We start from the raw sequence: 27,964 nt of genomic DNA, 5'->3' as shown, positions 1-27,964 counted from the left end.
GGCCAGACTTGTTGCAAAGGGCTTCATTCAAAAAGAAGACATCGATTATCATGTTACATTTTCGCCTATATCTAGAAAGGAATCACTTAGAATCATTATGGCTTTGGTGGCTCATTATGATCTAGAGCTTCACCAAATGGATGTGAAAACAGCTTTTCTGAATGGGAGTTTAAATGAAGAGGTCTACATGTAACAGCCAGAAGACTACTTAGAAGCAGAGATGGAACATATGGTGTGTAAGTGATGAGACATGACAATGTCCCATTTGAATCTCTTAACTTGGACTAGTTAGTCCATTTCGAGTAGTTACCCTAATAAATTACGTGTTTCTCTTGTCCAGGTGTATTTTACATAATTGAACGTGAAAAACGAATAATATCGGGAGTTAGACACACTTGAGGGCATTTTGGTCATTTGGAGATCAGGGTATTTTGGAAATTTTAGTACTCGATTGAAAAGTAGAGTCTAAGACCTATCTGTAGGCGAAAACGAGAGTCAAATCGGAGTCCGGACAAGAAAATTATAGTGGGTCAAAGTTTGGGTAAAATACAGTTGACTAAAGTGAAGCAACAACCGTCCCGAGACAAATGGCGCCTAACAGTTAAGCAGATCTGACGATGCAGTCATGCGTGGGATATGTTCGGTATGTGGCGGATGGATTTTGGGACGTCCAGGAGCTAATGATCCCGTGTAACCTAGTGCAAGACTCCACTGTGCAACCATCCGTGTATTGTTAAGATCTAACGCACGAAATAGTTTTGGCACACGTGTCTATATCAGAGGAGCCGCACTGGACAGACTTCATTTTCAAGCACTACACCGAATCAGTCCCTATCATAACTAGCAAAAGTTGAACGGTTACTTCCCAAATTTATGGGAGGGAGATCTTCCCTTTCCACTTTCTCCCACCTCTATCTTTGGTCGTTCTATTTAGAAGGAATTGAGCAAAATATGAATGGATATTTTAGAAAGGGAAAGTATGGGCTGAGAAGGGAAGGATCATATAAAATCGTATAGAAAGAAATGGTTGGGAAAGTTTCATGAAACAACCGTGATAGACTTCCCGGCCACTCTCCCTGGTGAATCCCGGTCGGGTGAGGTGGCCGGGCCAGATTTCGAGAGAGAGTGAAACTTTCCCAACCATTTCTTTCTATACGATTTTATACGATCCTTCCCTTCTCAGCCCATACTTTCCCTTTCTAAAATATCCATTCATATTTTGCTCAATTCCTTCTAAATAGAACGACCGAAGATAGAGGTGGGAGAAAGTGAAAAAATTTCTCTCTCTAAATCTGGCCCGACCACCTCACCCGGTCGGGATTCACCCGGGAGAGTGGCCGGGAAGTCTATCACGGCTGCCTTCATGAAATTATAGAAAGAAGCTTGAGAATTTCTTAGGGAAGAAAATAGAAAAGGAAAGAAAGAAGCTTGGTAATATTTTATGGGTGAGGTTCTTATTCTTCCCCTCTGACCTTCACTTCTAAAGAGAGAATGAGGATAGAGATATAACAGAGATATGAAAAAAAAAAAAACAGAAGAAGATTCGATTGATATGTACAGAAAGTTAAGATTGATTTTTATCTTAGAAATGGAAAGATTAAGAGCTTATTTGGAAAGAGAGCTTGATTGAGATTTTTTTTGGACAGAGGACAACAAAGATAGAACGATGGATTTGGTTATCTCTTCTCTATTGTTAGAGATTTTCTAGAGAGAAAGAATGATTGAAGATGAGATTCGGTTGATATATTTGACAGAGACAGATTGGGTTACTTAAAGTTTTTAGAAAGAGAAGAGATTTTGGTTGATATTCTTAGAGGGAGATTTTTCTTTTCTTTTCTTTTTCTTATATATTACAGAACAGAGAAGCAACAAAGATCATCTTCTCTTTGGGGAACAAAAACAGTGATCTCTTCTCTGGAACAGAGAGCCTTATCTCTGTATCATCTTCTTCCTCTAAGGGCTTCATTAAACATTTAGAGAGAGGAAAGAAGAAGAATAAGAGAGACTGGTACAACAACCAAGTAAGTTGATTTGATTTGGAGGCTATTCTTGGAGTAATTGGGAAGAAAGGAACAGTGAATGGTGAATCAGGAACAAAGGCATCTTTATTGATTATTGGTTTTATCCATTCTCTTTATTTCTATTTCTTTAATTGTAATTCGATTATCCAAACAATGATCATGATTTTTGATGTTAATGAATATGGATTGCTAACTCTCCGTCTAGGATTTAGATGAAACTCATTCTTGAACCTTTAGAAACATAATGTTATTTGGTTAATTCTTTGAATGTGATGCAATGTATAAATTGCTTTTAGTTTGTTAAAATTAATTTTCTTTTCATTGCCTATACTTTTAAATTTGATATATCATGCTTAGTTAAATTCTTTGATGATATATGTTTATTGATTGATAGACAATAGCTTAGAGATTTTTGTTTTTTTCAAAATAAAACAAATACAAGTTTATGATTATCAATCGGGTTTTAACGAAAACATCTTCCGAAATTCGGATAGTTTTTATCTAGAATTTTGAGTTAAGAGAATTAGTTAGTTAACTATTTGTGCTAAAGGTGATTTTATGTTGTGAATTTCAATATCCTAGACTGCTCCCCATTTGAGTTCACTTCCGTTATTTGTTATATTATTTATTATTTTATCACCAAAATCAAATCAATCTTGAAAACGTGCTACTTCTAAGTTTTAGAATAGGTTTGACAAGTCTTTGTGGATTGACTCTGGTCTTACCGGGTTTTTACTACTTGATCACCGTGCACTTGCGGTATAAACCTTTTAGGGTAACCTTTTAGGCCCACCAGTAAGCATATTAATAAATCAATATATGGACTTAAGCAAGCCTCCCGACAATGGTTCCTTAAGTTTAATGATACCATTACAACCTTCGGATTTAAAGAAAACATTGTTGACCAATGTATATACCAGAAGACTAGTGGGAGTAAGTTCGTATATTTGGTTTTGTACGTGGATGATATTCTTCTTGCCACTAGCGGTCTTGGTTTATTATATGACACCAAGAAATTTTTTTCTATGAACTTTGAAATGAAAGACATAGATGAGGCAAACTTTGTTATCGGAATTGAAATTTTCCGAGATCGCAAACAAGGTCTATTAGGATTGTCTCAGAAGAAGTATATCGAAATAGTTCTAGAGAGATTTGGCATGAAAGAGTGTTCACTAATCGAAACACCAATAATGAAATGGGATAAGTTCAATCTCATTTAATGCCCACAAAATGATCTTGAAAAGAAAGGAATGGGAAATATTCCTTATGTCTCTGCCGTAGGGAGCCTTATGTATGTTCAGATTTGTACCCGTCCTGATATTAGCTTCATAGTGGGTATGCTTGGACTTTACCAAAGTAACCCAGGAATGGCTCACTGGAAAGCTGCAAAGAGAATGATGCGGTACTTACAAGGAACCAAAGATTATAAGCTTATTTTCAGAAGAACTGATAATCTGGAAGTAAAGGGTTACTCAGACGCTGATTTTGCTGGATGTGCTGATAGCAGAAAGTCTACTTCAGGATATGTGTTTCTTTTAGCGGGTGGAGCCATATCCTAGAGAAGCATTAAGCAAAGCATATATGCGTCGTGCACTATGGTGGCTGAGTTCGTGGCATGTTATGAAGCCACGACTCATGCTTTATGGCTGCGAAATTTTATCTCAAGGCTTGGAACCGTCGACTCTATAGCCAAACCGCTGAGAATTTATTGTGATAACAACGCCGCAGTATACTTCTCTAAGAATGATAAGTATTCGAGCTCAAGAGGAAGCAAACACCTCGAACTCAAATATCTTATCATTAAGGAGGAGGTTCAGAAATATACGGTGATTATAGAACATATTAGTACTATGCTTATGGTAGCTGATCCACAGGGCCGGCCGGCCCTAGTATATCGGGGGCCCCAAGCGAAACCAAAAATTGGGGCCCCCATACAATGAATATTAGAAAAAAATTAAGTAAAATTTAAAGAATGCAAATGGTAGGAATCAAACGCTTGACTTTTCATTTAATATCTAAACCCTTTACCACCAAGCTACGACTTAAATTGTGTTTGAAATTGATTTAAAATATAATTAGTTTTTCGAAAGTTACATACGAAATATGAAACATGAGGCCCTTGATTATTTTGAGCTCAAAGCGACCGCTTTGGTGGCTTTGGTCACGGGCCCCCCTGCTGATCCATTAACTAAGGGTTTGAATACTAAGACATTTAAGGAACATGTTGCAACAATGGGTCTTAGTAATCCTTGTAATAATATGGATTGAATAAGCATGAAGGTTCTATAAACACTTTTGAGATCTCCTGATATTATGTTTCTATATTCTTGTTTACTCATATATGCATATGGGTGGCAATTTGGTCCGAATCGGCGGATTTTTTCTCAAACCCGCCCCTATGGGACGGGTTTTACCGCCTTGTTAAGTAAACGGTTCGGGTTTGGTATGAAGTTAAAAAACTAATCGGGTTCGGGGCGGGTTTGGTATTAGATAGTAAACTCCGCCCCCGAACTGATTAGTATGTTATATATTAAATATATGTTTTATTTAAGGTTATGTTTCTAAAACTTTAATCTTATATTATCAATTTAATTAATTTATGTTTTATATTATTTAAGTAGTTGCAGTGATTATGATTGATAAACTCAAAGTCTTATAAAATTTTGTTAACAATTGTTATGTTACTTCAAACTAAAATAACTTTTGTGAAACAAAATACATTGAACCCGACCCGACTCGTTTTATATTAAATGGGGTGGGGCGGGGGTGGTAATGATTTAGCAATTTTTAATTGGGACGGTTATGGTAATTGAATATCCACCCCGATTAATTATTGGGACGGTTATGGTAAAACCCGTTTACTAACGGGACGGAGTTGGGAAGGGGATGAACTGTCCCAAACCCACCCCGTTGACATCCCTATATATGCATATAATTGAAAATGAGTTGAAAAGCAACAAGAATAGTTTTAGTAAGATAGAAATTGTCTTGATGAGATTTCTAGCTGAATTGGAGCAAACTAGTTATGAATATGGATTTGTGACTATACTCCTAATGATGATCATGATAGGTGGGTTGTTGGGTTGTGGTACATGGAAGGAAACATGTCGTTCTAAGACGTGTAACCGCCATTACTCGCATTAGCAACTTTCTTATTGATGATATTGTGATGTACTAGATATGGATTGAGATGTTTTGTTAAAAAACGCGCGCATGTCTGTTTTCTTAGTCATAAGCCTTAATCGAGTCTTTCGAAAAATATTTTCGAAAACCAATTTTACTAATTTTTTTGTTTTGACTTAGATTGTATGGGCCAAGTGGGAGAATGTAAGATGGGCTTATACATTTAATTGTTCTCTATGCAAAATAGAGCAAGTACTAGGCCCATATCTACATGTCCCATACAATCAAGGCCCATAAAAGAGTGGGCTTAAGAAAACTGAATCCAAGATAAATCTATAAGCTTAAGAGACACTTGTCTTGTGTCTACAAGCTTAATAGTTTGTTGTTTGACACATTAGGGACACTTGCCACCCATGTAGTTTCTTATACAAACTCTATGATGGATTAGAGACTTGTATAAATAGAGATGGAGTGTAGAGAAAAAGAGTTAAGCTCTTGCTCTACTGAGTCTAGTTCTCATCCATCACTTAGTGAGCTTGAGAAGAGAAAGAGAAAAGAGTCTACTTCATCTCTACCTTACTTCACTTCATCTTATCGAAGAAAGAAGATCAAGAAACAAAGCAAAAGAAGAAGGTTAAGGATTTAAAGAAGAGAAGAAAGTAGAAGATAAAGATTAAACGAACCATCTTCTACAATGGAGAAAGGTTCACATGTTTTATCATGATTTTCTTTATTTCTACTCATGAATCTTGTAATAAGCGTGAAATTCAGAGATCAAGGGATTAGTGTTTTAGTTGGTGGGTTTGATGAAACCTACATAAAATTCTAACACTTTTATTTAAAATCATTTTACAACATGTGTTATTATGATATAATTTTAAAATCACTAGGTATATCCAGTGTCATCCGCATGGGCAATCCGTCGTGTGTACATTTTATGTGGATTATAGATCATAAGAATTTTAATTTCCACCATTAACACCAGCACGACAATAGACAATCAATGATGGTAAGTTGGTAAAGAAGACCATTAATTTTAGTGTTGGTGATGGTATGTTTTGCTTTATGAATTTTGGTTTGAAATGTAGATATGAGAATTAAAGACAATTGTAGGTATGAGTTACATCTCCTAGTAGTTGGCACAGTGAGCCAAAGTCCCACTCAAACAAAACTATGTTTTAGCCATCATAGAGATGTAAACTTATGGTACATCTGTTATCACCAATATAATTCTTAAGATGCATTATAGATGAGAACTTTTTTCTTTTTTTTTTTGAATTGTTAGCGTGCTTCGAAACATTGACCTCTAAGTTAGAAGACTAAACCTCTCATCACTCCAACCAGACTAAACCTCTCATCACTCCAACCAATCGTTGTTGGTATAGATGAGAACGTTGTATACGTTCTACTAAAGAACAAAGAATCTATGAATTCAATTTGATATAAGATGAAGATATAAAAAAAAACAGAAGATAAATCAATGAGGACAATTTAACCATTTAAGATCTTCTCTAAACTCTCTCTTGCGACTCCCTGATGATGTCAGAAAGTAGTTTCTCGAGTATTGCTTTGATGATCAAGATATATAATCAGTTAAAGAACTCTCCTTAAGATTCCACTTGATTATGATGAACTGGACCTGTAAGAAACAAAGAAGACACTCTAAAGCTCAAATAAGTGAGGTGTCCTTTGTTCAAGATAAAAATTTAAAAGTTTGAGTGTCGAAGATGTCTTCAATTCGTTTTTGGTTAAACCTGATATGTTGTCATAGGTTTGGGGGAGCTAAGGAAATGCACGACCGAGATGTCGGGCAAATACTAACGGGTCAGGATCGGATGTCGAGTATCACTTCAAAACGTGGGCCCGACCCCACTCGTTTATTTCATCGGGTTGGTCAGGTGGAACCCTTCTCCGTATAGGTTAGACTTTTGGAGGAGTGTGCCTACAAAAATTAAGATACGTATTGGACTTTTTATGGGGGTGCCTTCAGATTTTCAGGAATTGTCTTCTTCTCCTTTCTTCTCCATCTCAAAATTCAGAATCAGTGCTCTAGCCTCTAGGGTTTTTCAATCTCTAATCTAAACTGAAGAAAAACTTAACCACAAGTGGAGTTAGGGTTTCAATTGGTGTTCTCGGATGATTCTTGTTTGCTAATCGTACTTGTGTTTGAAGGTAGAGTTTTGCTGAAGATAGAGAGGTTTGCTGAAGTCCCTAAAGTAAGAAAATCCATTTTCCAACATGACTTTCCTACTTATCAAACAGACCCTAAAGTTGTTTTTTTTTTAAATATGTTTATCAATGAGAATGCTAGGGTTTATGAACACTGTTCCACTCAAGGCAAGTAAAAAGTATAGGGATTTGATCTTTTTTTGTATGATACTACGAATTTGTCTACTAAGCAACTCTTTTTGGATGTTTTTTCTCTTACATCCAAGAACCAAATGTTCATGTGTTCTTTGTTCATGTGAATGAGCTATAAATTAGGTTTCTGAATTCAGTAATGTTTGTCCTATTTGTTCTCAGTCAATTTTTCGCCTGATTTTAACCCTCTTTATTTGCTTTTCTCTTCCATGTGTTGAATTCTTAGGCAGACTTATCTTTTTTTTTTTCAATCTGCAGAAGAAAGGTGAAAGTCTAGGGTTTCATATCGACTGCAGATAAACAATGGGTAACAGTTCTTACTCTATCATAAGTTCTGGAATTACATTTTTCACCATTCTTATTCTAATGTTAATTTTGTCCCTTGATGTATTTAGAGAGTAAATCCAGTGATAAATCGAGAAGGGAAAAGCGTAAAGAAGCCCGATTAGAAAAGCAGAAGAGTCGACACTTATCATGGATGGAACATCAAGTAATGACCGTTTAATTTTTCAGCTTCTTTAAATTTTCTATTTTCTTGAAATAATCTTCAAAATATGTTGGGTGTAATCTGATTTTAAATTACTGTAGAAAGCAAGGAAATTGAAGCGACAAACTCCAAAGACGTCAAAACTAATAGTTAATGATACTTCCAATAGTAGTGACATTGAAAATGAGTCTATTAATAGAGAAAAAAGTGAAGATCGACTTAATTTGCGAATGAAATCCAAATCACTAACAGTCACGAATGAGAACTCTGATATGAGCGATGTTGAGAATGTATCTACTGACAATAAGAGAAATGGAAATGGTGATAGAGTTAAGCAAAAGGAATCGAAATCAAAATCGAAGGCTTCAGAAGATTTGATTTCAACAACAACAAAAAAGGGGAAAGAGAAGAAAGGGCTAAAGCGAAAATCGAAAAGTAAATTTGAAGAGTATCTCGAAATGGAAATGGGGACAGGAGGGGTTTCTGCCCAAGAGGATTTGGAATTGGAGAGAAGGCTAGCAAAGAAGCTCAAAGTGAAGGGTGGAAAATTGCGGGGCATGGATGATGGTATGGAAATGCTGTTTGAGGGGATTCCTTCCATTATTGATTCTGTAACAAATGAACTTCAGGATGTTGAAGATAATTTAAAACACAGGAAGAAACGTAAAAAGAAGGAGCTCTCAAGTGTATCAGTTGAAGGACAGGAGGGTGAGACAAATGATGATGAGGCGGTGGAAGTATCTAACCCACCGGAAACTGGTAACACAGAGGTGGATATTGGAAAATCATATGAAAACCCCTCAGTGGTGGATGTGAGTGCTAAATATGTAGCTCCTCACCTGAGATCTCGTGGTTCTAATGAATCAGAAGAGTTCATTCGTATTCGCCGTCAAGTGCGGGGTATGTAATTCTACTTTTTGCAACTCCAAACAATTTCTTCAGATCATCAGATGTTTATGGAACTTTTCGTGTTTGGGGTTTGATATAATTCTTAATAATCTACTTGTTGCAGGGCTCCTAAATAGGCTTTCGGAATCAAATGTTGAATCAGTTACGGAGCAGATATCTACCATCCTCAAGGTACTTACCTTCTGTCTTGTTTTCTTTTGATCCATAATCTTGTGAATTTCATTCTATTTTTGCTCAAGATGCACTTTTCTTGAGCCTCTAAACTCTGAACAATTTAATCTGACTGATTTGCAGTCTCTGAGTCGCACTGTTGGTTCTGAAATGATTGCTGGGGAGGTTTTGTCTTCCTGTTCTGGAGGACCTCGTGGCAATGAACAGTTAAGATTTGCATCTTTTTCTTCCCTATGTCTTCTCCCTTGTTCTTATTCCTTCCTTTGCAATTCTTCCTTATTGTTTTGTTTATTTTATGTTGCTGTGGTAACATTTTATTCTTGGAGCTGTTCTTTTATTAATATTTCTACATCTTATTTTACTCATTTCTGCATCTTCTAGATATGGAATATCATTGCATATTAAAGACATATTTTGAATGCAATATACCTGACAAACTACTAACATGCTTGGCGCATGGGGAAAGGAATATGATTACAAGGGAATGCGATCCAAAAATAGTGTTTGGTGTGCATGTATGATAATCGAATTGCTTTCCTAGCAGAGCAGCACTCCTGCCAATAGGGGTATTAGAAAACTCACAGGTGCGGTGTGGGTTCAAATTTTCCGTCTCCCGAAGGATAAACCTAAAATATAATACCTTTTATAGAGGTATTTTAGTTGAGTAAGATATTGTGATTAATAGGGGTCATTTTATAGGACTGTTATTCCCCGTAACTGCATTCCTTCCTGCGGCCCGGACCTGGCCGAAATGGCTATTTTCCAAGTGATCCATCCAAACAAGATAGCACATTTGAACCCAATGGTGGTCGTATAACTTGAGTTTGCTGATCCCCCTCTCCCCTACTTCTCGTAGAGTTTTTAGTTCGATGTTTCTTTATTAAAAATTTTGTTGTTCTTTTTAGGTATGCTGCTGTTTTCGCAGCTTTTGTTGCTGGAATGGCATGTTTAGTTGGTATCGACCTCGGTGCTAAGCTGATTGCTTCACTTGCTAAATCTTTTGAGGTACGTTTACCTTACAATGTTGTACAGATACTGATTTATATTGTAGTTGACTAATTGTAAACTCTTTAAAGTCACACTTAACTGTACTTAAATAGATACACATCATTTTACTTTTGGCTCAAAACTGTTACTTAAAAGCAATTTATAGCATAAATTTATGAATCATTTGTTTGGATCGCCCTATATTACTTCCAGTGTCTCTGTTGCAGGATGAATTCATGAAGGAAGACAATCTTTCGCTGCGTAATCTGACCCTCCTACTCTCTTATTTATGCATATTTGGAGTTTGCTCAAGGTGGGTTTTATCTATTTTTAGAATTTTAATGCAAGAAACGATGTATAGCATGTTTTTTGTTAAATTTCCCTATTTTTTGGAATATATTCGAGGGAAAGTTTATGATTGCTTTTAGTGGAGATAGGAAATGAGCAGATCTAAAGCCGGTCTGCTCATTCTATTACATTTCTTTGCTGGAAAAATATACTCTTAACTGGATTTGGTAGGGATGGTTGTTTCACTGGATTATGTTTGTCATTGTTTATATATTTCCGGCCAATGGTTCCCACTGAGGTGAGGACAAAAGATTTGGAAGATATGAACAACCTAACTTGGTTGAAAATCTGCATACCATGTGGTTGTTATTATTATTTTTTTTCCCTTTGATTTCTATTTTTACATGCTATTGCACCTTGTAGATACTATGATGTGTTGTTGCTATCTCTACATATTTCTAAGAAATTGAATACTTTTATCGAGGAATAATTTGCTATCTCAGTATTTGTCTAAGACCCAGCTCTTTATTGCTATTATTCAGTGATTTGATATACGACTTCCTGACAATTTTGAGCAAGCGCTTGCTAGAAATAGATGTCTCTACTATCTTGACAATTCTACAGTGTAAGTCTTCCTTTCTTGTTTGCTTAGTTCCTGCAATTTTTAAAATAAAAAAAACTGTGGAGAATTCAATTTCCACGTGACCCATAAATTGTACTACTTTTTTTGTGTTTAATTTTCTGGTGTATCTTTAGAAAGAGACAAACACTAAGCATATGGATACATTATGATTAACTTCTAGATAATATTATGGCGTTAATAGGTTGTGGAATGAAGTTGCGAGGTGATGATCCAACTGCAATGAAGGATTTTATAGTCAGTATTCAGAATAGAGTGAGGGAGTTGAAGTCCTCTTCTGATGACCAGCCAGCAAATAACAAACGAGTACATGTTTTATCACTGATGAAGGCATGATTAGTTTCTAGAATTACTGCGTTAAATTCTTATCTCCATCCTCTTTTTTGGTTTGTTGCAGATGGAATTTATGCTTGACACCATCTGTGATATCAAGAACAACAAGAAAAGGTCAAAAGAGGATCCTTCTCAGCACACTCGAATTAAGAAATGGTTACAAAAGGTTTGTTCATTATTGGTTCTTGTTTTCAGTCCAATGTGTGTTCTTTTAATCATTCATTCCTTATATCTTATTAGATCAGTAAACAAGTTTGATCATTTCTGACAGAAATTGAAAGAGCATTCCAAATCTCCAAGTCATTCAAATTTTGTGGTTTAACTCTTCGAGTGATCCCGTTGTTCTTTAAAAAACAAACAAACTAAAAGTAGAACATATAATTAGTTGAAAACAATCAGAAGGAAAAGCAAACTCGAGCTCTCTTCATTAGGTTCGCATTGGTGTAAAAATCAATGGTTGATCATTTTATTTCAATTATTCAACATAATTTTCTTTTCTGTTCTTTTTCTTTCTTACTTGCAGTTGAGAGTGGAAGATATTTTACTTCGCGGGTTGAAGTGGAATAAGCTCCTTGATCCTAACAAGAAATGCCAATGGTGGATTTCCGGAGATATTGCCTCTTCAACAGATAAGGTTGAAGAAATTGTAAGTACCACTGACAAGGAGGCTTTAGAAGCTCAGAAGTTATTGCAACTTGCAGCAGCTCAGAGAATGAACACAGATGCAAGGAGAGCAATTTTTTGTATAGTCATGAGTGGTGAGGACTATATAGATGCTTTTGAGAAGCTTCTTAGATTGGATCTGGCAGGGAAGCAGGTCCCTATCTTAACCAACTTTCTTTAATCGTTTTTCTTTTGCGTTCATATTTTCATTATAATTATCTCCTAACCTTATGAAAATTGATTTTTTTTTCCGCACAAACTCAGGATAGAGAAATTATGCGAGTTCTCGTGGGGTGCTGTATGCAGGAGAAGGTGTTTAATAAATATTACACTATCTTGGCTTCCAAGTTGTGCAGCCACGACAAGAACCACAAATTCACTTTACAAGTAATGTTTCTTCCCTATTACTTTTTCTTTTGTAGATAATCAGTAATTTGTTATCCCTATGCCATTAAGCCACTAATCGCTTTATAAGTCGTAACTCAGTTTTTGAGTACTTCGCCGTAGCTGGTAGCCAATTAATTCTTGAAAGGAGGTTGGACAGAATCCTAGGTTTATATATATAGGCTACCATACTGTCCATTAGACAAACTTTGGTCTAAAACTTGGAATGAGTAAAACTTCAGGACATACATTAAACTACCCTTCGATTTCCGAAACCCTAAAATGCTGAAAGTCATGCTAGTAATTTTTTTTTTTGTTGCAACCCATAATAGTAATATGTGTCATGCTAAGCCATTCATATCTTGTAATTGTTCATTAAATTTCGAAAGAAATCTATACGGTTGAGAAATCCATACGGTTGTTTTATTTGGTCTCTGAGCAAGATGGTCTTATCTAGTTAATGTATTCTTATCATTTTTTCTTATTTATTTTGCAGTATTGTCTGTGGGATCATTATCAAGGACTCGATCAAATGGAGCTGATAAGCTCGATAAATCTAGCAAAATTTGTTGCAGAAATGCTCTCTTCCTATTCCTTATCGCTTGCAGTCTTGAAGAAAATCGACTTCACCGATCCTTCTCAGTTGACTCCAAAAAGGATCATGCACTTCAAAATCCTCTTCGAAACCATTTTTGATCTATCAGATGCGCTTGTCTGGAACATTTTCACCCGCATAGGAATCATACCCGAGCTTGAAAATCTTCGAAGCGGTATAGAGTTCTTCGTCAAACAATATGTTACGAGTAGCAAGAAAGTTTCGACAAAATGGAAGATCGCAAAGAAGGCTTTCAGTAATGTTGCTGGAACCCTAATGTGATCTGTTTTGGAACATTTTTTGTCCTTCCAATTTTGTTTACCATGATATGCTTATAGTAGATCTTATATGTCGCGATTCTTGAGTTTCTCTTAAATTTATAGGTTTACCTATTTCAGAAGATCTGCCAACAGAAGTGTAATGATTTTAATGGTCTGCTGATCTGAAATTTTGTAGACTAAGTAATTAACTTATCTTAATTGTTATCTTATCTACCTAATCTTCTCATGCGGTTGTGTGACAGAGTATCAAGGTCGACAATGGTTGTTACAAATAGGGTTCTTTTATATTTCTACTGATAGGTCGTTGTAAATAAAGCTTTTGATTCATTTCTCATTTCTCGTATCTGATTGGAAAATGGAGAAGTAGGAAGACTTTGGGGATGGACCACTGTTGATGTCTTGAGTAAGGGAAGAAAAATGTATCTCAATTACTAAACAAGAGTTACCTCCTGCTCTATATAACCCCTTGAAGGTGAGATAGGGTTGATTTTTACATGACCCTTGTTATATCGTAGAACCAAAACCTTATCCGCTTCCTTCACAACAACAGCACGATAACAGACTGGCGATAGGAGAAATAAATGGATAAAATTGGTACCCTCAAGAACCTATTTGAAGACATTAAATTTTCCTACATCTCGAGGAACCAAAATGAGCTAGCACACAAATTGGCGAAGTGGGGCAAGAAAAACCAGGCGCTCGTGGCACGCCTTTCAAGAGCTTCCCGTCGATCTAGTCCCTTACCCTCAAGAACCTATTTGAAGACATTAAATTTTCCTACATCTCGAGGAACCAAAATGAGCTAGCAAATTGGCGAAGTGGGGCAAGAAAAACCAGGCGCTCGTGGCACGCCTTTCAAGAGCTTCCCGTCGATCTAGTCCCTTAGTCTCTTTCCTTCTCTTTGTTTCAACAAAAAAATAATAATAATAAAAACAAGCAATGTTGGAATACTAGGGTGTATCCTGTTGGTTTATTTGTCCAGGTAAGAAATTCTTCTGTCCGGACATAAGTTATCAACGAGGATATAACCTGTTTCTGGTAAGCACGGATAGTTCTATTATCTCAACCCTTGAAAATAAGTTTGAGAAATGTTGTCTTTAATCATTTGAGATAAATTTAGAAGGTATAATCTTATTCATTGAAGATGGGATATATTCAAAAGAAATACTCTCCCTCATTATATAGATTAAAAACTCTTGTTTATTTAGATCTCCAAAGCAGTTGGGTATTATCCTCGAAAAATTTAGAACTTCATTTTTTCGCACAAATCTATATAACAAGGGAGGAGGTATCTTTTTTGCTCCTCCTAACGGCTGAGATTTAATCTCACGAAGTTATATTCGATGGCTGGGATTTAAAATTTCAAATTCGGATGGTAGAGATATAACTGTATTTCATCTGAGGGTGGAGAATATAACAAAAGGCATCTATTTAAAGATGCCTTTTGTGATTACAAGAAACGAAATTATATGAACTAGTTATGCACACAAAAGAATTCTCTAGTGGCTAAACAAATATATAAACTACCATTTCTTCGATCTTTTAGTCGGCCATTTCCTTCCTCAGAAATGTAAATAGACAAACAGACGGATAAGAGTAAACATTTTCTTAACAAAACGAAAACATTAATTCGACCATTAGATGAGCAAAATCTAACTTACAATGATACATATATCTCAAACCCTTGAACTGCAAAATCCATTCTCTCGAAACATCAGACTTATTAAAATCGATAAAATGACACAAGAAAAAAAGAAAGATTCAGTAACTTGTTTTAGAACCACTTCATTTGGTGTTGGCGAGCTCTTTGCGGAGAATCTTCGCTGCTTCAACCATGTTTGTGAGAGCGGGCTTAACTTCTCCGTACTTACGGGTCTTTAGACCACAATCTGGGTTAACCCAAAGGATGTTGGTTTCAAGAACTGCAAGCATTTTATTGATTCGGTCAGCGATTTCCTCTGTTGATGGGATTCTTGGGGAGTGAATGTCGTAAACTCCAGGTCCAATACCAGCACCATACTTGACTCCATCACGGAAGACTGAGAGAAGCTTCTCGTCAGATCGAGAGTTCTCAATTGTGATGACATCAGCATCCATGTCAATGATTGAGTGGATGATGTCATTGAAGTGAGAGTAGCACATGTGGGTGTGGATCTGAGTTGTGTCTTGGACGCCGCAGTTAGTGATACGGAAGGAGTGAACGGCCCATTCCAAATAGAAAGCTTGTTCGGATTTCCTCAAAGGTAAACCTTCTCTCAACGCGGCTTCATCGATCTGGATAACGTTAATTCCAGCTTTCTCGAGATCTTCGACTTCGTCCTTGATTGCCAAAGCAATCTGGTAACAGGTTTCGAATCTAGGTTGGTCATTTCTAACGAAAGACCAGTTAAGAATGGTGACTGGACCTGTAAGCATTCCTTTCATTGGACGAGAAGTCATGCTCTGAGCCATTGAGGACCAGAAAACGGTCATGGCCTTGGGACGACTCACATCACCATAGATGACTGGTGGCTTGACACACCTTGAACCGTAGGATTGAACCCAACCGTTGGCGGTGAAAGCAAAACCAGATAATTGTTCTCCGAAGTACTCAACCATGTCGTTTCTCTACATAAATGAGATGAACAGATGTTAGATTCTATTTCGCACCTTACATGTTTTGTCAAGCGTTAAGAACATGGACCATATTCTATGAGTATCGGATTACGATCACATGCCACATCAGCTAGCGTGACCGGCTCTGGTCCATATTTTATCATAGCTTGCTGATGTTTTATCTCCACGTTAGGTGCCAACGTCATGTGGTTAACTAATGTTGGAACTTAATTTGTTTTGGGACATACCTCAGGTTCTCCGTGGACAAGGACATCAATGTCGAGTTCTTCCTGAAGCTTGACAACCTTGCTGATTTCTTCCTTGATGGCCTTGATGTAGTCATCGTCAGAGATTCTGAGAAGTAAACAAGAAACGATCAAACAGGGATAACAAAAAGCTTTGAAACATATGAATATGAAAGATAATGAAATAAAACCTAAGAGATTACTCACTTCTTAGCTTTGTATTCACGGCGGACTCTTCGGAGATCTGGAGTTTGTGGGAAAGATCCGATAGTGGTGGTAGGAAGTACGGGAAGGTTTAACTTCTTTTGCTGAGCGTCCAACCTAGCACTCACATTAGTGGCTCGGCGGTGGTCAGAGCCCCTCAAAGCAGTAGCCTAAGCAAAGATTGTACATAATTACAGGTAAGCACACGAAGTTTCTTACAATGACAATGAGAACAATAAAGTTAGTCAAAGTACTTACAGCCTTCTGGACGGCCTCATTTGTCACTCTTGGGGATGACTTTCTTGAAGCTAGGGCTGAAGCATTGGCAGAGAAGAAGGCCTAAAAAAAAATATTAGCAACCACAAACATCAGTAATTTAGTGCTAGTAGAAGTACTCTTGATATTATTCACTTAAAAGAAAGTTCACCTCATCCTTCTGTCCAACCAAGGCCTTTGCCAAGGCATTTACTTCAACAACCTTCTGGGCAGCGAAAGCCAACCATGATTTCAATTCCTTGTCTAGCTTGGTCTCGTTAATGAGGTCAACAGCGGTGTGAAGGAGTGAACATGAGGTAGAAACAACAAGCTTGTCTGAAGAGGGTAAAAAAGGAATGAACAAGAATTAGTATTCGTCAAACAATATATATATATATATATATATATATATATATAATGTAAGAAGAGAAATGTATGGATGACACTATACCTTTGCCGACGATGCCCTCAAGAGCAGTCAAAGTCTCAAGAGATGCAGCAAGATCATTGGCCCAAATGTTCCTTCCGTCAACCACACCAGCAAAGAGGTATTTGCCAGATGGGAATCCAGCCTTAATCAAATCAAGGGTCTTTGTACCACGAACCAAGTCAAATCCAAAACCAGTAACAGATTTCAAAGAAGTGAGAGTCTTGTATGCATCAGCAGGAACATCAGCAAAGTAGGTCTCAACTACAACATTTAGACCAGATAGAGTAGATTCTAGCTCAGAATAAGCAGTAGTAAATGCTTGTAGTTGGTGAGCTTCGAGATCCATGACAAGGGTGGGCTCATCAAATTGAATCCAGGTAGCACCTGCTGCCTTCAATTCAGCCACAACTTCTCTGCAGAGGATTTGAAATTATTAGCCGATTAAAAGAGATGTTCAAGGAGGCTGAAATAAAGAATGATATTTTGCACATAGTTTGCAAGTTCTCACTTGTAGATTGCAAGAACATTTCCAAGAAGAGAGAGAGTAGAGAAGGATTTCTCCACACCCTTGGCAGGCTTGGATAGCAACAAGTAAGATACAGGTCCTACGAGGACTGGAACGGTGTCAACTCCAAGCTGCATCACAAAAAGAAAAATAAATAAAACTGTTGTAGCAACCACGAACTAGAATATATAAAAACAACTAACTACATTCTTTCTCCAAATCGCTAAGTAATACAAATTACGAAATACAATCTGAAAACAACTAAAAAACCCAAATGTTTGGTTATTCAAATAATTGTGATCAATCAATTGGTTAGATTCATTCTTCGGAAATAACGTTATGCATATTTATCATGTTCAAACCCCAGGAATGAATTTTCTTTAGGTGGAGATTTCGGTAGACATTGAAATGCAAATATTTTGGTCCTTTCGACCAAAATATTGTGAAATTTATTTTCTTGACAAGGCATTGTTTACGATTAAGAGAAACTTAGTTAAATTTCGGTTTTGGTGGAAATATTTTGAATAAAATATCTCGTTTCCATCTGACCGCAGGCATGTAACATCTAAAACACGTAAGTGTGGTCAAGGGCGAAGATATCGGTTTTGAGAGAGGCTTTGTCTCAAAACAGATCAGTCGGATTACACCACAAAACCTACACAGAAACTAATTTAACATAGAAATCACAATCACATAAAAATTTCAATGGCACTTACAGCCTTGGCCTCCTTGTATTCAGTCACTGCCTTGTGAGAAGCGTAGGAGAACTTGGTGTCTGGGCCCAATTCAGGTACAATGTAATGGTAGTTGGTGTCGAACCACTTGGTCATCTCCATTGCAGGTACAGAGGCGTTACCTCTTGCCATGGAGAAGTAAGTGTCAAACCCGATTTCACCACCGTTCCAGTTGTATCTTGCGGGAACTGCTCCAACCATTGCTGTGGTGTCAAGAACTTGATCATAATAAGCAAAGGTGTTGCTTGGGATGTACTTGATCCCAGCACCAGACATCTGTTTCCAGATGGAAGATCTGAGATCTGCTGACACCTTCTGCAAATCTTCGGCACTACTCTTTCCATCCCAGAAAGATTCAAGAGCAAACTTGAGCTCTCTTTTTGGTCCCATACGAGGATATCCAACAATGTGAGATGCCATTTTCTGGTCAAAACAAACGTAATCAGAAAATCAGAACCTCAAATGATTAGTAATTAAGAAGAACCTAAAGGCATCAAACCTAATTATATTAGAGAAATGCTAAATTAACTGACACAGAGCTGGATCTGCAATTCAATTGCATTAACTATAATTTAATCTAATTCAATAACTATAAAGAGATCCAATCCGTGGCTTTTGTTAAGTTTGTGGTCATTCAACTTAAAACCAATTGGCAAATGTTTGGGAGAGGACCTAGATCACCCTTCTTCTCTGATGTGGGACTATTCTCACACCTTTGAATACAAATTTCTTAAGCATCAGATAATTAAATACCATATGAAATACATTTTCATCAAGTACACTGAAAAACCAGAGAAACAAAACAGAAATAGCATCTGACGATCCAATTCATAACAGATTATACACAAATTTAACGATCTATAACTAGATCTAAGAAACAAAACAGAAATACGTAAAAGACATTCAAGTTTGCTTTTCAGAGACAAAAACAAGATGAAAAAATCAGAAAAAATTACCAGAAGATTTGCTCGTATTAAAGAAAACAAAAACCAGAGAAGTATCGAGACACCAAATCTGATCAGTCAATATATTAATCTTGATTAAAGTAATTTAATGAAGTTGTTTTAGAAGAAGAAGAAGAGATGAAAGAGCATAGATCGGATACTTGAACTAGAAGAAAAAGTAAGAAGATGAAGAAGTGAAATCTAAATTAAGGATGGAAAAAAGTACGAAGAAGACGTACGTACCTTCTTTCGGAGGTAGAACCGAATAACTCTTTAAAGATTGGTTCTTCTTCTTCTACTTAGAGAGAGAGAAGGGCACGAGATTGAAATGGGAGATTTTCGGGTCATTTATAGACAAAATAATGAACGGAGCAAATTGTTTTGTTAGGAATTTCTTTTAACCTAAGGGGGGTAGTGGTGGGGGATTTGGAGTGACATTGCCTATGTTATTGGTTGGGGACATTTTAAATGTCCCCAAATGTCTGTGTTATTGGTTGGGGACATTTAAAATGTCTCAAAATGTCTCTAAATATCCGTGTTATTCGTTTGAGACATTTCAAATGTCCTGAAATGTCTATGGTATTCGTTATAGACACGAAATTAAGGACGTTTCAAGACAAATTGGTTTTGGAGACATGTGAGGACATTTTAGTGTAAATTTGGAGAGCTTTTGGAGAGAAAATGTCTCTCAAAATATGGAAGACACTTGTGGACATTTCATTAAGAAATATAAAAATAATTATTATTATCAAATTAGATTAAATAATTTATAATAAATAATATATAAAAATATTAATTATTATAATACTTTATTATAGTAATAATGATATTATTGCCATTACTATATTATACTATTATTATATTATTATAATATTATTATATTATTATAATATTATCTTATTATTATATTATTATACTATATTATTATTATCTTATTATATGTTACTATATTATTGTATTATTATTATATTATATTATTACTATATTATATTATTATTATTATATTATAGTAATAAAGTAACAATAATAATATCCACTACACATTTTGTCCATGGATTCAATATGTTGAAATGTCTCCAAAACATTTTGTCTATAAACCAAATGTCTTAAAATGTCCATAAAGACATTTTGTCCATGAATCAAATGTCTTGAAATGTCTATAAAGACATTTTGTCTACAGACAAATGTCTCGAAATGTCTTAAAATGTCTTGAAATGTCTACGAGACATTTTGTCCACGAATGTCCTTCTAAATCCCTATCCACTACCCCCCCTAAAATAACTTAGAGATCAATTTATTGAACTTAATGACAACAGTTTACCTACAAAAATCACTTAAGTTAAAAGTGTAAATGAAGTATAAAAACAATCTCAACGACAGAAAGGGAGTCTGTTTTATACAATTATTTTTTTAGATTTGATTCCAAGAATAAAGACATCTTGAGTCATAAAGATCATATAAAGACCTAAATTATATGAAATAAATCTTGATGACAAACTGCTGCAACCGAGACTCGATTCAACGACCTCATAGACTTAAGGAGCGTCTAACTACTACACCAAAGAGTAGTGGACCATCAATATAATTATTAGAAAATGATTACTTGAGTTAAAAGATTATATTTCTCTTTCAAATAATTAAAAGCGTCGATCACATTACATGTAACTCTATCTCAAGGTGTGATAACTTTTCACGTCCAAAAGATGTAACACTTTTTTGAAATTTCCAAAATACATTTTTATTTTGAAAGCTCAACTTCTTTTTTCATCAAGTTTCATCGATTTCTTAGTTTTCCATCAGTTTTCCATTAGCTTTCCATCAAAGTGAGTTAAACTAATATCACCGAAAATTATTCACGAACCGAGTAAAACAAAGATTCTAGTACTGATTCTTCAATCGAGTCTTTAGCTTTTTTGTTTTAGATGTTGGGTCATTTTAGGTTCTACTTTAGAATTGATTTTGGTTGTGATTTAGGTTTGCAAAACTTTTTTTAAGTGTAGTCGACGAAGGCATGCCTGGCCCAATAATTATGGAGGGTGGGTGATTTGAAAGAAAAAAATTTGGGGAATAAAATATCAAATGGTGGAACACTATAAATGTTCTCCAAACACATCATTCCTTTTATGTCACTGGTATATTTTTCGGTCGCCGAAAATCGCTGGAGTTTCTCATCTCTCTTTATCTCTTATTTCCATCTCTCTTTTCTCCCTGTCTTTCTCTCTATATCTCCGACGAAAGGGAGGAGCCCCTTCGCCTGAGAGAGACAAAGAGAGAGAGAAGAAAAAAAAGAGAGAAGATGAGAGAGGAAGAAGTGTTGTCATAGATGGTGGAAGTGTCGTCGGAATTTGTAATTGAGGTCGCCGGAGTTGATGGTGGTAGTGGGAGAGGAAGAAGAGGGCAGAAGAAGCTAAAAAAATATAAGGGTTTAAGTGTTTGGAGGAAACAAAAAGCTCCATTTTTTTTCCTGCAAAACTTTGTACCTCGGATAATTTCTTTATTTCCCTAAATCACTTACGTTATGAAATGTTCATTTTTTCTTACCTATTTTATATCGTTTAAATAATAGAACTCCTAGAATTATTAGAGATTCCTTTGTGGCCATTAAAGGTCGAGTTTTTTTTTGTTAAGATGGTCTCAGGGTTATTGTTTTGGTCTTATTTCATTTTCTGCTCTTTTGTCTTCCTACAACAAAATGCACAAAATATTACAATAACTTCATAAAAATGAGAAAAATTAATATATTTTCTTTTTATAGGGGAAATATAAGGTAGAGCAAAAGAGGAGCCCTCTAGAGCAAGTCCACTGGGTGTCCTCTGTTAATAACGGTCTTAGGAATAGGAAGATCAATGTTTTAGTAAAGGCAGTGCATTAGATAGGGAGAGCATTCTTTTTAGGATAGGGAGAGATAAACACGATTTTTCAAAATATCCAAAAATTAAACGTTGATCCCTCCCCTAAAACTATGTTCAATGAAAGAGAGAGAAACCTATAGAACTCTGTTCGATCAAAGTGAGAGAAACCCATAAAAATCTGTTCGATCAAAGAAAGAAGCCCCTAAAATCATGTTCGATTAAAGAGAGAGATAAAGACGTTGTTCGATCAAAGAGAGAGATAGAGATGTTATTCGATCAAAGAGAGTGATAGAGATGTTGTTCGATCAAAGAGAGAGATAGAGTTGATGTTCGATCAAAGAAAGAGATAGAGATGTTGTTCGATTAAAGAGAGAGATAAAGATGTTGTTCGATCATAGAAAGAGATAGAGATGGAAATCTTAAATTCTAGATGACTAACACAACACTCATCTCCATAAAAAAAGGTTCATACCTCTTGTTATTGCTTGATCTCTCCTTAGATTTTTAAGATTTTAAAACTGATTACAGTAATTCTCGAAGATGTTTCGCTTTGCATAAATAAAAATTCACGAATGAAAATAGTGAAAATTTTATCCAAAACTACTGAAAAGTTAAACAAATTTCGTTCAGAGCGGATGAAAAAATAGACAAATTTCAGCCGAGCATTCTTCGCTAGAACAAAAACGACTTAAAATTCTAAAAATGCTTTTAGCCTATTTTAAGCGTTCCCAAATGAAGCCTAACTTAGAGAGTTATCGTGATTATCACATCTTCATCATGTATTAATGCCTTGTAACGACTAACGTAGATCGTAGTCAAATTCTCAAAAAAAAAATGCCTTCCTTCCCTAAAAGTACGTATCATCCAAATGAGGGGAGATCTCCCCTTTAAAATTGTATCTCCCTATAACAATTACCTAATCTAAACCTTTTAAGATGAAAGAAATTAGAGAGACAAAGTAGGTGAGAATTGAGATGGAGTTGGTGAGAGTGGGTGGTTGAAGACTCCTATGGCACTCACATTTACGATTTTTTTTTGTTTTTAATAATTTATACATTATTTTTTTTTTATTTCTTATCTTTTAAAATTATCTCTCCATCGTAATGGAAATCATCAACTAGAATTGTGACTCAATAAACCCCAAATTGACTTATCGGAGTGCAATCTAACTCTTTTTGAAGTAATACTAGGAAATTATCGTTGTTTTATCATTTTTCCAATAATCTTCTTACTCAGAGCGACTGCAGACCGTTACATAACTAAATTATTAAACTCCAAATTGACTTATCGAATTGTCAATGAGTTGTAGTTCCGCTTCCATAAACAATTTCATATTTTTCGTCTACTTTGTGTCATACACTATTAGTCAAACGCTTTGGAGTAAAAATCATATTTTTCACACTCCCACATATATATACAGTAATTGTTATCTCATATGGAAATAATTTCTCATTTTCTTCCACTTCCTTCACATTATCACTACTCAACAAAATAGTGATACCCTAAAACGGGTCAGGACCTTAGTTTGTTTTGCTGGCTACTTATCAGACATCACGCTGCATCAGTTTTTTGGGGGAGAGTGATGAGATAAAAGAGAGTAGCTATGTTGTGTAACTGCCCTAACAGAATCAAGGGCGGCCCACCACCACCAAACCTAGCGCCCTAGCGGGTCGGTGGGGTTTTCATTTTTGGGTGGCTGGATTTTTAATTGGACTCAAACATTCTAGAACGCATATGAAGAATTAAAAACAATGTGAAAAGCAGTAGTCTCTTCGAAAATTATAGCAGAAAACTTCGTAACGACGAATGCAAATGCCTAGTTCTTTTTCTGAGTAAATGTCTCGTTCGTCGCAATTATGGACACTCTTTCTGCTAACCTTTCATGTAAAGAAGGATTTATGTGAGAATTTTTGAGCTTATAGCCCAAAAAACGGGTCCTAATATGACATTTAGTCCTCTCTAACCCTATAAACGGTTTCAAAACCAAAATATTAATGTAAATGGATATCTAGTACATTTGTATACATGTAGAGAGAAAACACAAATCCCTAGAATACATACTAAATCATAATGCCTAATCTAACCTTCCTCTTATATTATAAAGGATCTACCTTCAAAATCTACAAATATCTTTTTTCATTTTTATCTCCCACATTCTATCTCCAATCACGTTTCTATTCAAAGTAAGGTTAGATTCATTATCTTCAGTAACGAAAACCTTTTTATTTTCTCTCTCTAAAATCGAATAACCTAATAAACCTCCATTAAACTCAGAAATCTTGTTTCATCTTCATTAGAGCAGTTGTACAAACCTTCATCCTTTATCAGGTTTTGCACTGTGAAAGTCTTTGTTCGTACCATGGTTAAGATCTAATATTGCTTCTCAGGTTAAAGAATCAGATCTCGCTCTATTATTAAACATAACAGATTTTGATCTGATTCTATAAGATCTTTTTACTAATTCATTAACTTTGAATGTGTGATGATTATTTCCTCTCTCTAAAATTTTCATAACTGTTTAAGATCTTGATATTTACTTCTTATTCAACGATTTCTTCAAATCGAGTATGTTATGTTTGCATCCAATTATCATATCATATTTCTTTAGATTTATGTTTAATTAAGCTTCTGTGTTTTCTGATATTTCTTCACATCAGATTTTTCTATCCGTACAATTTTCGAACCAGGTGATTATCCGTACGGTTTCTCATAACAGAATATACAATATAGGTAGTTTACAATACATTTTCATACTTTCTAGTACATTACGCAAACATCTTCCGTACAATGTTTTTATAACAGAATGTAAAATATATGTATTTTGTTACAAATTATACATACTTTATAAATAATATCAAAAACATCTTATAAATGTGCATACATTATATATAATTTATTTGAACATTACACGTACTTTTTTCCCAAAACAGTTGTCGTTTATAGTACAATATAATGTTCCAAAAATTATATGTAATTTATTGCACATTATACATATTTTTTCACATAACAGTGACCTTTTGGTTCAAACTAAAGTTTTGTTTGTCTCCCAACACATCATGAAGTTTAACAAACAGTATGCATAATTTACTCCATTATACATATCGTTTCTAGTAAATTATATGTTTTGTTGACAAATGTATATGTTTTCTTTTTGTAGTTTTGCTGTTACTTATGGAATTTCCTACAGAATCACCCAATCTAAGTAAGACCACAAAACTAAAATCTAGTGGCTGGGATAATATATTTACTGAAGTTGGTCAGTTGTTTCCTGGTGGTGCGAAAGCATTTCGATATGCTCTTCGACGATATAGTGTAACTGTTGTTTGTCCTGCTCAAGACTACAAATGGAGAGTACATGGATGGGCACCATTTTTGAACCAGAGAAGATTTTGTACGTTTTTTTCGTAACAAAATGTAAACGATGTGTAATGTAAAAGAAATTATGTGTAATTTATTGAACATGACACACATACATTTGATAAATTATGTTGTGTACATGACAAATGATGGTTTCCTCGTTATAAATAACATATAATTTACGTAATTGTTTCATAATTTGTATTCGATGTGTTATAGCCCAAAAAACCCCTAATATGACATTTAGTCCTCTCTAACCCTATAAAAGGTTTCAAAACCAAAATATTAGAAACGTGATTGGAGAGAGAAATTGAGAGATAAAAATGGAAAAGATATTTGGTGAATTAGAAGATAAATGTGTTTTTATATTTAAGGAAGGTTAATTTAGGTATTAAGATTTATCAAGTATTCTAGGGATTTGTGTTTTCTCTCTAGATGTATCCAAATAGACTAGATGTCTATTTGTATTAATAATTTGGTTTCTTATTTACTCATTTTACGTGAATTAGTTTAGTTATATTTACTAATATATATCTCCTCATCATTTGGAGAAAATTTATTAACTTCGATGGAGATCTAGACCTATAGTGTATTATTTGCCTCTTCAAGTTTGGTCCTCTACCAACAAAATCAGACCAACCAACCCATAAACTGACTTTTGAAAGAATAAGTCAGTGAAAATGTTGCTTTCTCTTACCAAACTTGATTGCTACATTTACTATAAATATTCAAATTATTTGGACAATATTATTTATAAAAAAGAGTTGGTCAAAACTCCCTATATAATTGGGATGTTTATATGTTTAAAAAAGGACCAATCCATTTTCAGATTTCAACTCTTTATATAGAGTTTGTAACAATTTGTATCTTGCAACAAAAAAACAATTTGTATAAAGTCAAACAAGTCTGCATGGTTAAAGTTTGCATAGATTCAAATATATTATGAAAAGATGGATACATGATTGCATAAGTTTGACAGTTTATACATATTTAAACATAAACTCAAATTTAGCTGATGTGTTAGACAAACAAAAGATTAGAACTCGGAACTTAAATTTATGTGCAACCTTGATTGCTACATTTTGTTATTAATATGTTAATTACTTGAATGACATTGTTTGTTAAGGTTAATTCTGTTTTGACCTCCAATTTGTGACCAACTCGTTTTTTTTTAGTCCCATAAGTGTCTGACACTTCGTTTTTAGCGTCCAAAATAAAATTCTTACCAGAAAATGTTAAAACATTAATTCCCAGCCACATCATTTCATTTTTTTCTCTTCCACTTCATTCCAGCTATCATCCCCGCATCCTTCTTTTCTAGTAGAAGGTTCTTGGTGTGCAAACTCGTATGTGTAATGTAAAAGATGAAATACAAGATGGCACATGTTTGCAAATTAAACCCAAATGAAAAATAATAGACATGTTCTTTCAACAAAAAAGAAAAAGGTTGTTGGCCTGCAAACTCATACGTGTAATGTAAAAGATGGAATACAAGATGGCACATGTTTGCAAATTAAATCCAAACGAAAAATAATAGACATGTTCTTTTGTTTCTTTTTGTTAAGATAGACATGTTCTTTTGTTGAAAGGTAAATCTTGACATGTGACGGTACGAGAAAAAAAAATGATAAATGACCTTCCTCGTGCGCTCTCTGGTACACTCGATGTCTTAGGTGGCTGATAAGACAAAAGTATTTTAGTCGTTTCACACTATAAAAGACTAAAATATCCCTCGTCCTATTAGGGGAATGCACGAGGGAGTCTACCAAGGAGTCCGTGTATCAGCTTCGTACCAAAAATTAGAACACCAACCTAAATTGTTGTATATTTTTTTTGAGAAATCGACTACGATCTACGTTAGTCGTTATAAGACATTGATACATCATGAAGATGTGATAAACGATAAACGCCTAAGTTAAACTGGTAATGAAAGAGGCCTAAAGCCCGACAACATAAAAAGACCTAAAACCCAACATACTTATTACATTATTTATATCTATAATAATCAAAGTTCAATAACTATGTATTCTATCTCCTTTAGAAATCGAACCTAACACCTCTAAATTTTTGGAGTTCGTATTAACACGTTCAACTAATCTCGACAAAATTGTTGTATTTTTATATTCAGACCAACTACTATATGTGGAGACGGGACGCACGTGTTTGGTAAAGTGAAGTCGCGTGGGAAAGAGTCCGTGGGAGTACTGCGAGAGAATCAGCTGCTGTTATTATTTTATTATTTTATTGTCTTGTCTTCTCTAATCCAATATCTCGTGTTCAATATATTCTAGTCTTTTATTTATAATTTTATGTCATGTGGTATATTCCATTTTATTATTTGTATATTTTTGGTGGATGGGGAATATTTATTCATACTCAGTTGTCTTTATATGTTGACAACAAACTAGACACATTTGTGAACTTGAGGACAGTGAGTACATCAAATAGTAATGCCTTTTCCAACTAATAATTTCTACCTTTCAACAAAACAAAAATGAATCCCGACAATCTTTGGTTAGAGTGGTAAGATGTTTAGTCTTTCACTCTAGAAGTCAATGATTCGAGATACACTAACAAATTAGAAAAAAAATAAAAACTAA

General features: G+C 35.1%; 3 protein-coding genes across 6 annotated transcripts; 2 read left to right on the top strand and 1 right to left on the bottom strand.

Annotated features, from left to right (window-relative positions):
• Positions 1 to 3,271: 3,271 nt before the first annotated feature.
• LOC147549737 (secreted RxLR effector protein 161-like) lies at positions 3,272 to 3,580 on the top strand. Its single transcript, XM_086668381.1, has one exon. It carries the CDS (start codon positions 3,272 to 3,274, stop codon positions 3,578 to 3,580), a length of 309 nt encoding a protein of 102 aa, XP_086524507.1.
• A 3,293-nt stretch (positions 3,581 to 6,873) lies between these two features.
• On the top strand, positions 6,874 to 13,469 carry LOC147549736 (MIF4G domain-containing protein / MA3 domain-containing protein). 3 transcript variants are annotated; one of them, XM_086666521.1, is made up of 14 exons: positions 6,874 to 7,300; positions 7,764 to 7,812; positions 7,901 to 7,995; positions 8,094 to 8,892; positions 9,005 to 9,072; positions 9,196 to 9,278; positions 9,978 to 10,077; positions 10,287 to 10,372; positions 10,890 to 10,972; positions 11,172 to 11,293; positions 11,385 to 11,486; positions 11,844 to 12,137; positions 12,248 to 12,370; positions 12,864 to 13,469. In XM_086666521.1, the coding sequence occupies exons 2-14, from the start codon at positions 7,809 to 7,811 to the stop codon at positions 13,242 to 13,244; spliced, it is 2,340 nt and encodes a 779-aa protein (XP_086522647.1). In that variant the 5' UTR covers positions 6,874 to 7,300; positions 7,764 to 7,808; the 3' UTR covers positions 13,245 to 13,469. The 3 variants fall into 3 exon arrangements, with proteins under 3 accessions (XP_086522647.1, XP_086522645.1, XP_086522648.1); XM_086666519.1 differs by having other exon boundaries at positions 7,058 to 7,360; XM_086666522.1 differs by having other exon boundaries at positions 7,127 to 7,485; positions 7,736 to 7,812.
• Positions 13,470 to 14,846: 1,377 nt separating this feature from the next.
• On the bottom strand, positions 14,847 to 19,474 carry LOC147549735 (5-methyltetrahydropteroyltriglutamate--homocysteine methyltransferase 1). Of its 2 annotated transcripts, none has more exons than XM_086666518.1 (9): positions 19,168 to 19,474; positions 18,194 to 18,634; positions 17,481 to 17,608; positions 16,994 to 17,385; positions 16,715 to 16,878; positions 16,546 to 16,626; positions 16,291 to 16,457; positions 16,087 to 16,192; positions 14,847 to 15,850 (listed from the first exon to the last, which is right to left on the bottom strand). In XM_086666518.1, the coding sequence occupies exons 2-9, from the start codon at positions 18,629 to 18,631 to the stop codon at positions 15,029 to 15,031; spliced, it is 2,298 nt and encodes a 765-aa protein (XP_086522644.1). In that variant the 5' UTR covers positions 18,632 to 18,634; positions 19,168 to 19,474; the 3' UTR covers positions 14,847 to 15,028. The 2 variants fall into 2 exon arrangements, with proteins under 2 accessions (XP_086522644.1, XP_086522643.1); XM_086666517.1 differs by having other exon boundaries at positions 19,399 to 19,474.
• Positions 19,475 to 27,964: the final 8,490 nt, after the last annotated feature.

The sequence above is a fragment of the Eschscholzia californica genome, unplaced genomic scaffold (assembly GCF_041429995.1).
Source record: "Eschscholzia californica isolate CP2 unplaced genomic scaffold, dmEscCali1.0.p SCAF_3, whole genome shotgun sequence".
NCBI classification, from domain to species: domain Eukaryota; kingdom Viridiplantae; phylum Streptophyta; class Magnoliopsida; order Ranunculales; family Papaveraceae; genus Eschscholzia; species Eschscholzia californica.
This window is presented reverse-complemented; position numbering and strand designations above follow the sequence as displayed.

Coding starts and splice junctions, on each gene's coding strand:
- LOC147549737 (XM_086668381.1), top strand. CDS start 3,272: ATGGGAAATATTCCTTATGTCTCTGCCGTAGGGAGCCTTATGTATGTT.
- LOC147549736 (XM_086666521.1), top strand. Junction 8,893..9,004: donor TATTCGCCGTCAAGTGCGGG/GTATGTAATTCT, acceptor TACTTGTTGCAG/GGCTCCTAAATAGGCTTTCG. Junction 11,487..11,843: donor TTAAGAAATGGTTACAAAAG/GTTTGTTCATTA, acceptor TCTTACTTGCAG/TTGAGAGTGGAAGATATTTT.
- LOC147549735 (XM_086666518.1), bottom strand. CDS start 18,631: ATGGCATCTCACATTGTTGGATATCCTCGTATGGGACCAAAAAGAGAG. Junction 17,386..17,480: donor AATGTTCTTGCAATCTACAA/GTGAGAACTTGC, acceptor AATCCTCTGCAG/AGAAGTTGTGGCTGAATTGA. Junction 16,458..16,545: donor ATGAGGCCGTCCAGAAGGCT/GTAAGTACTTTG, acceptor ATCTTTGCTTAG/GCTACTGCTTTGAGGGGCTC.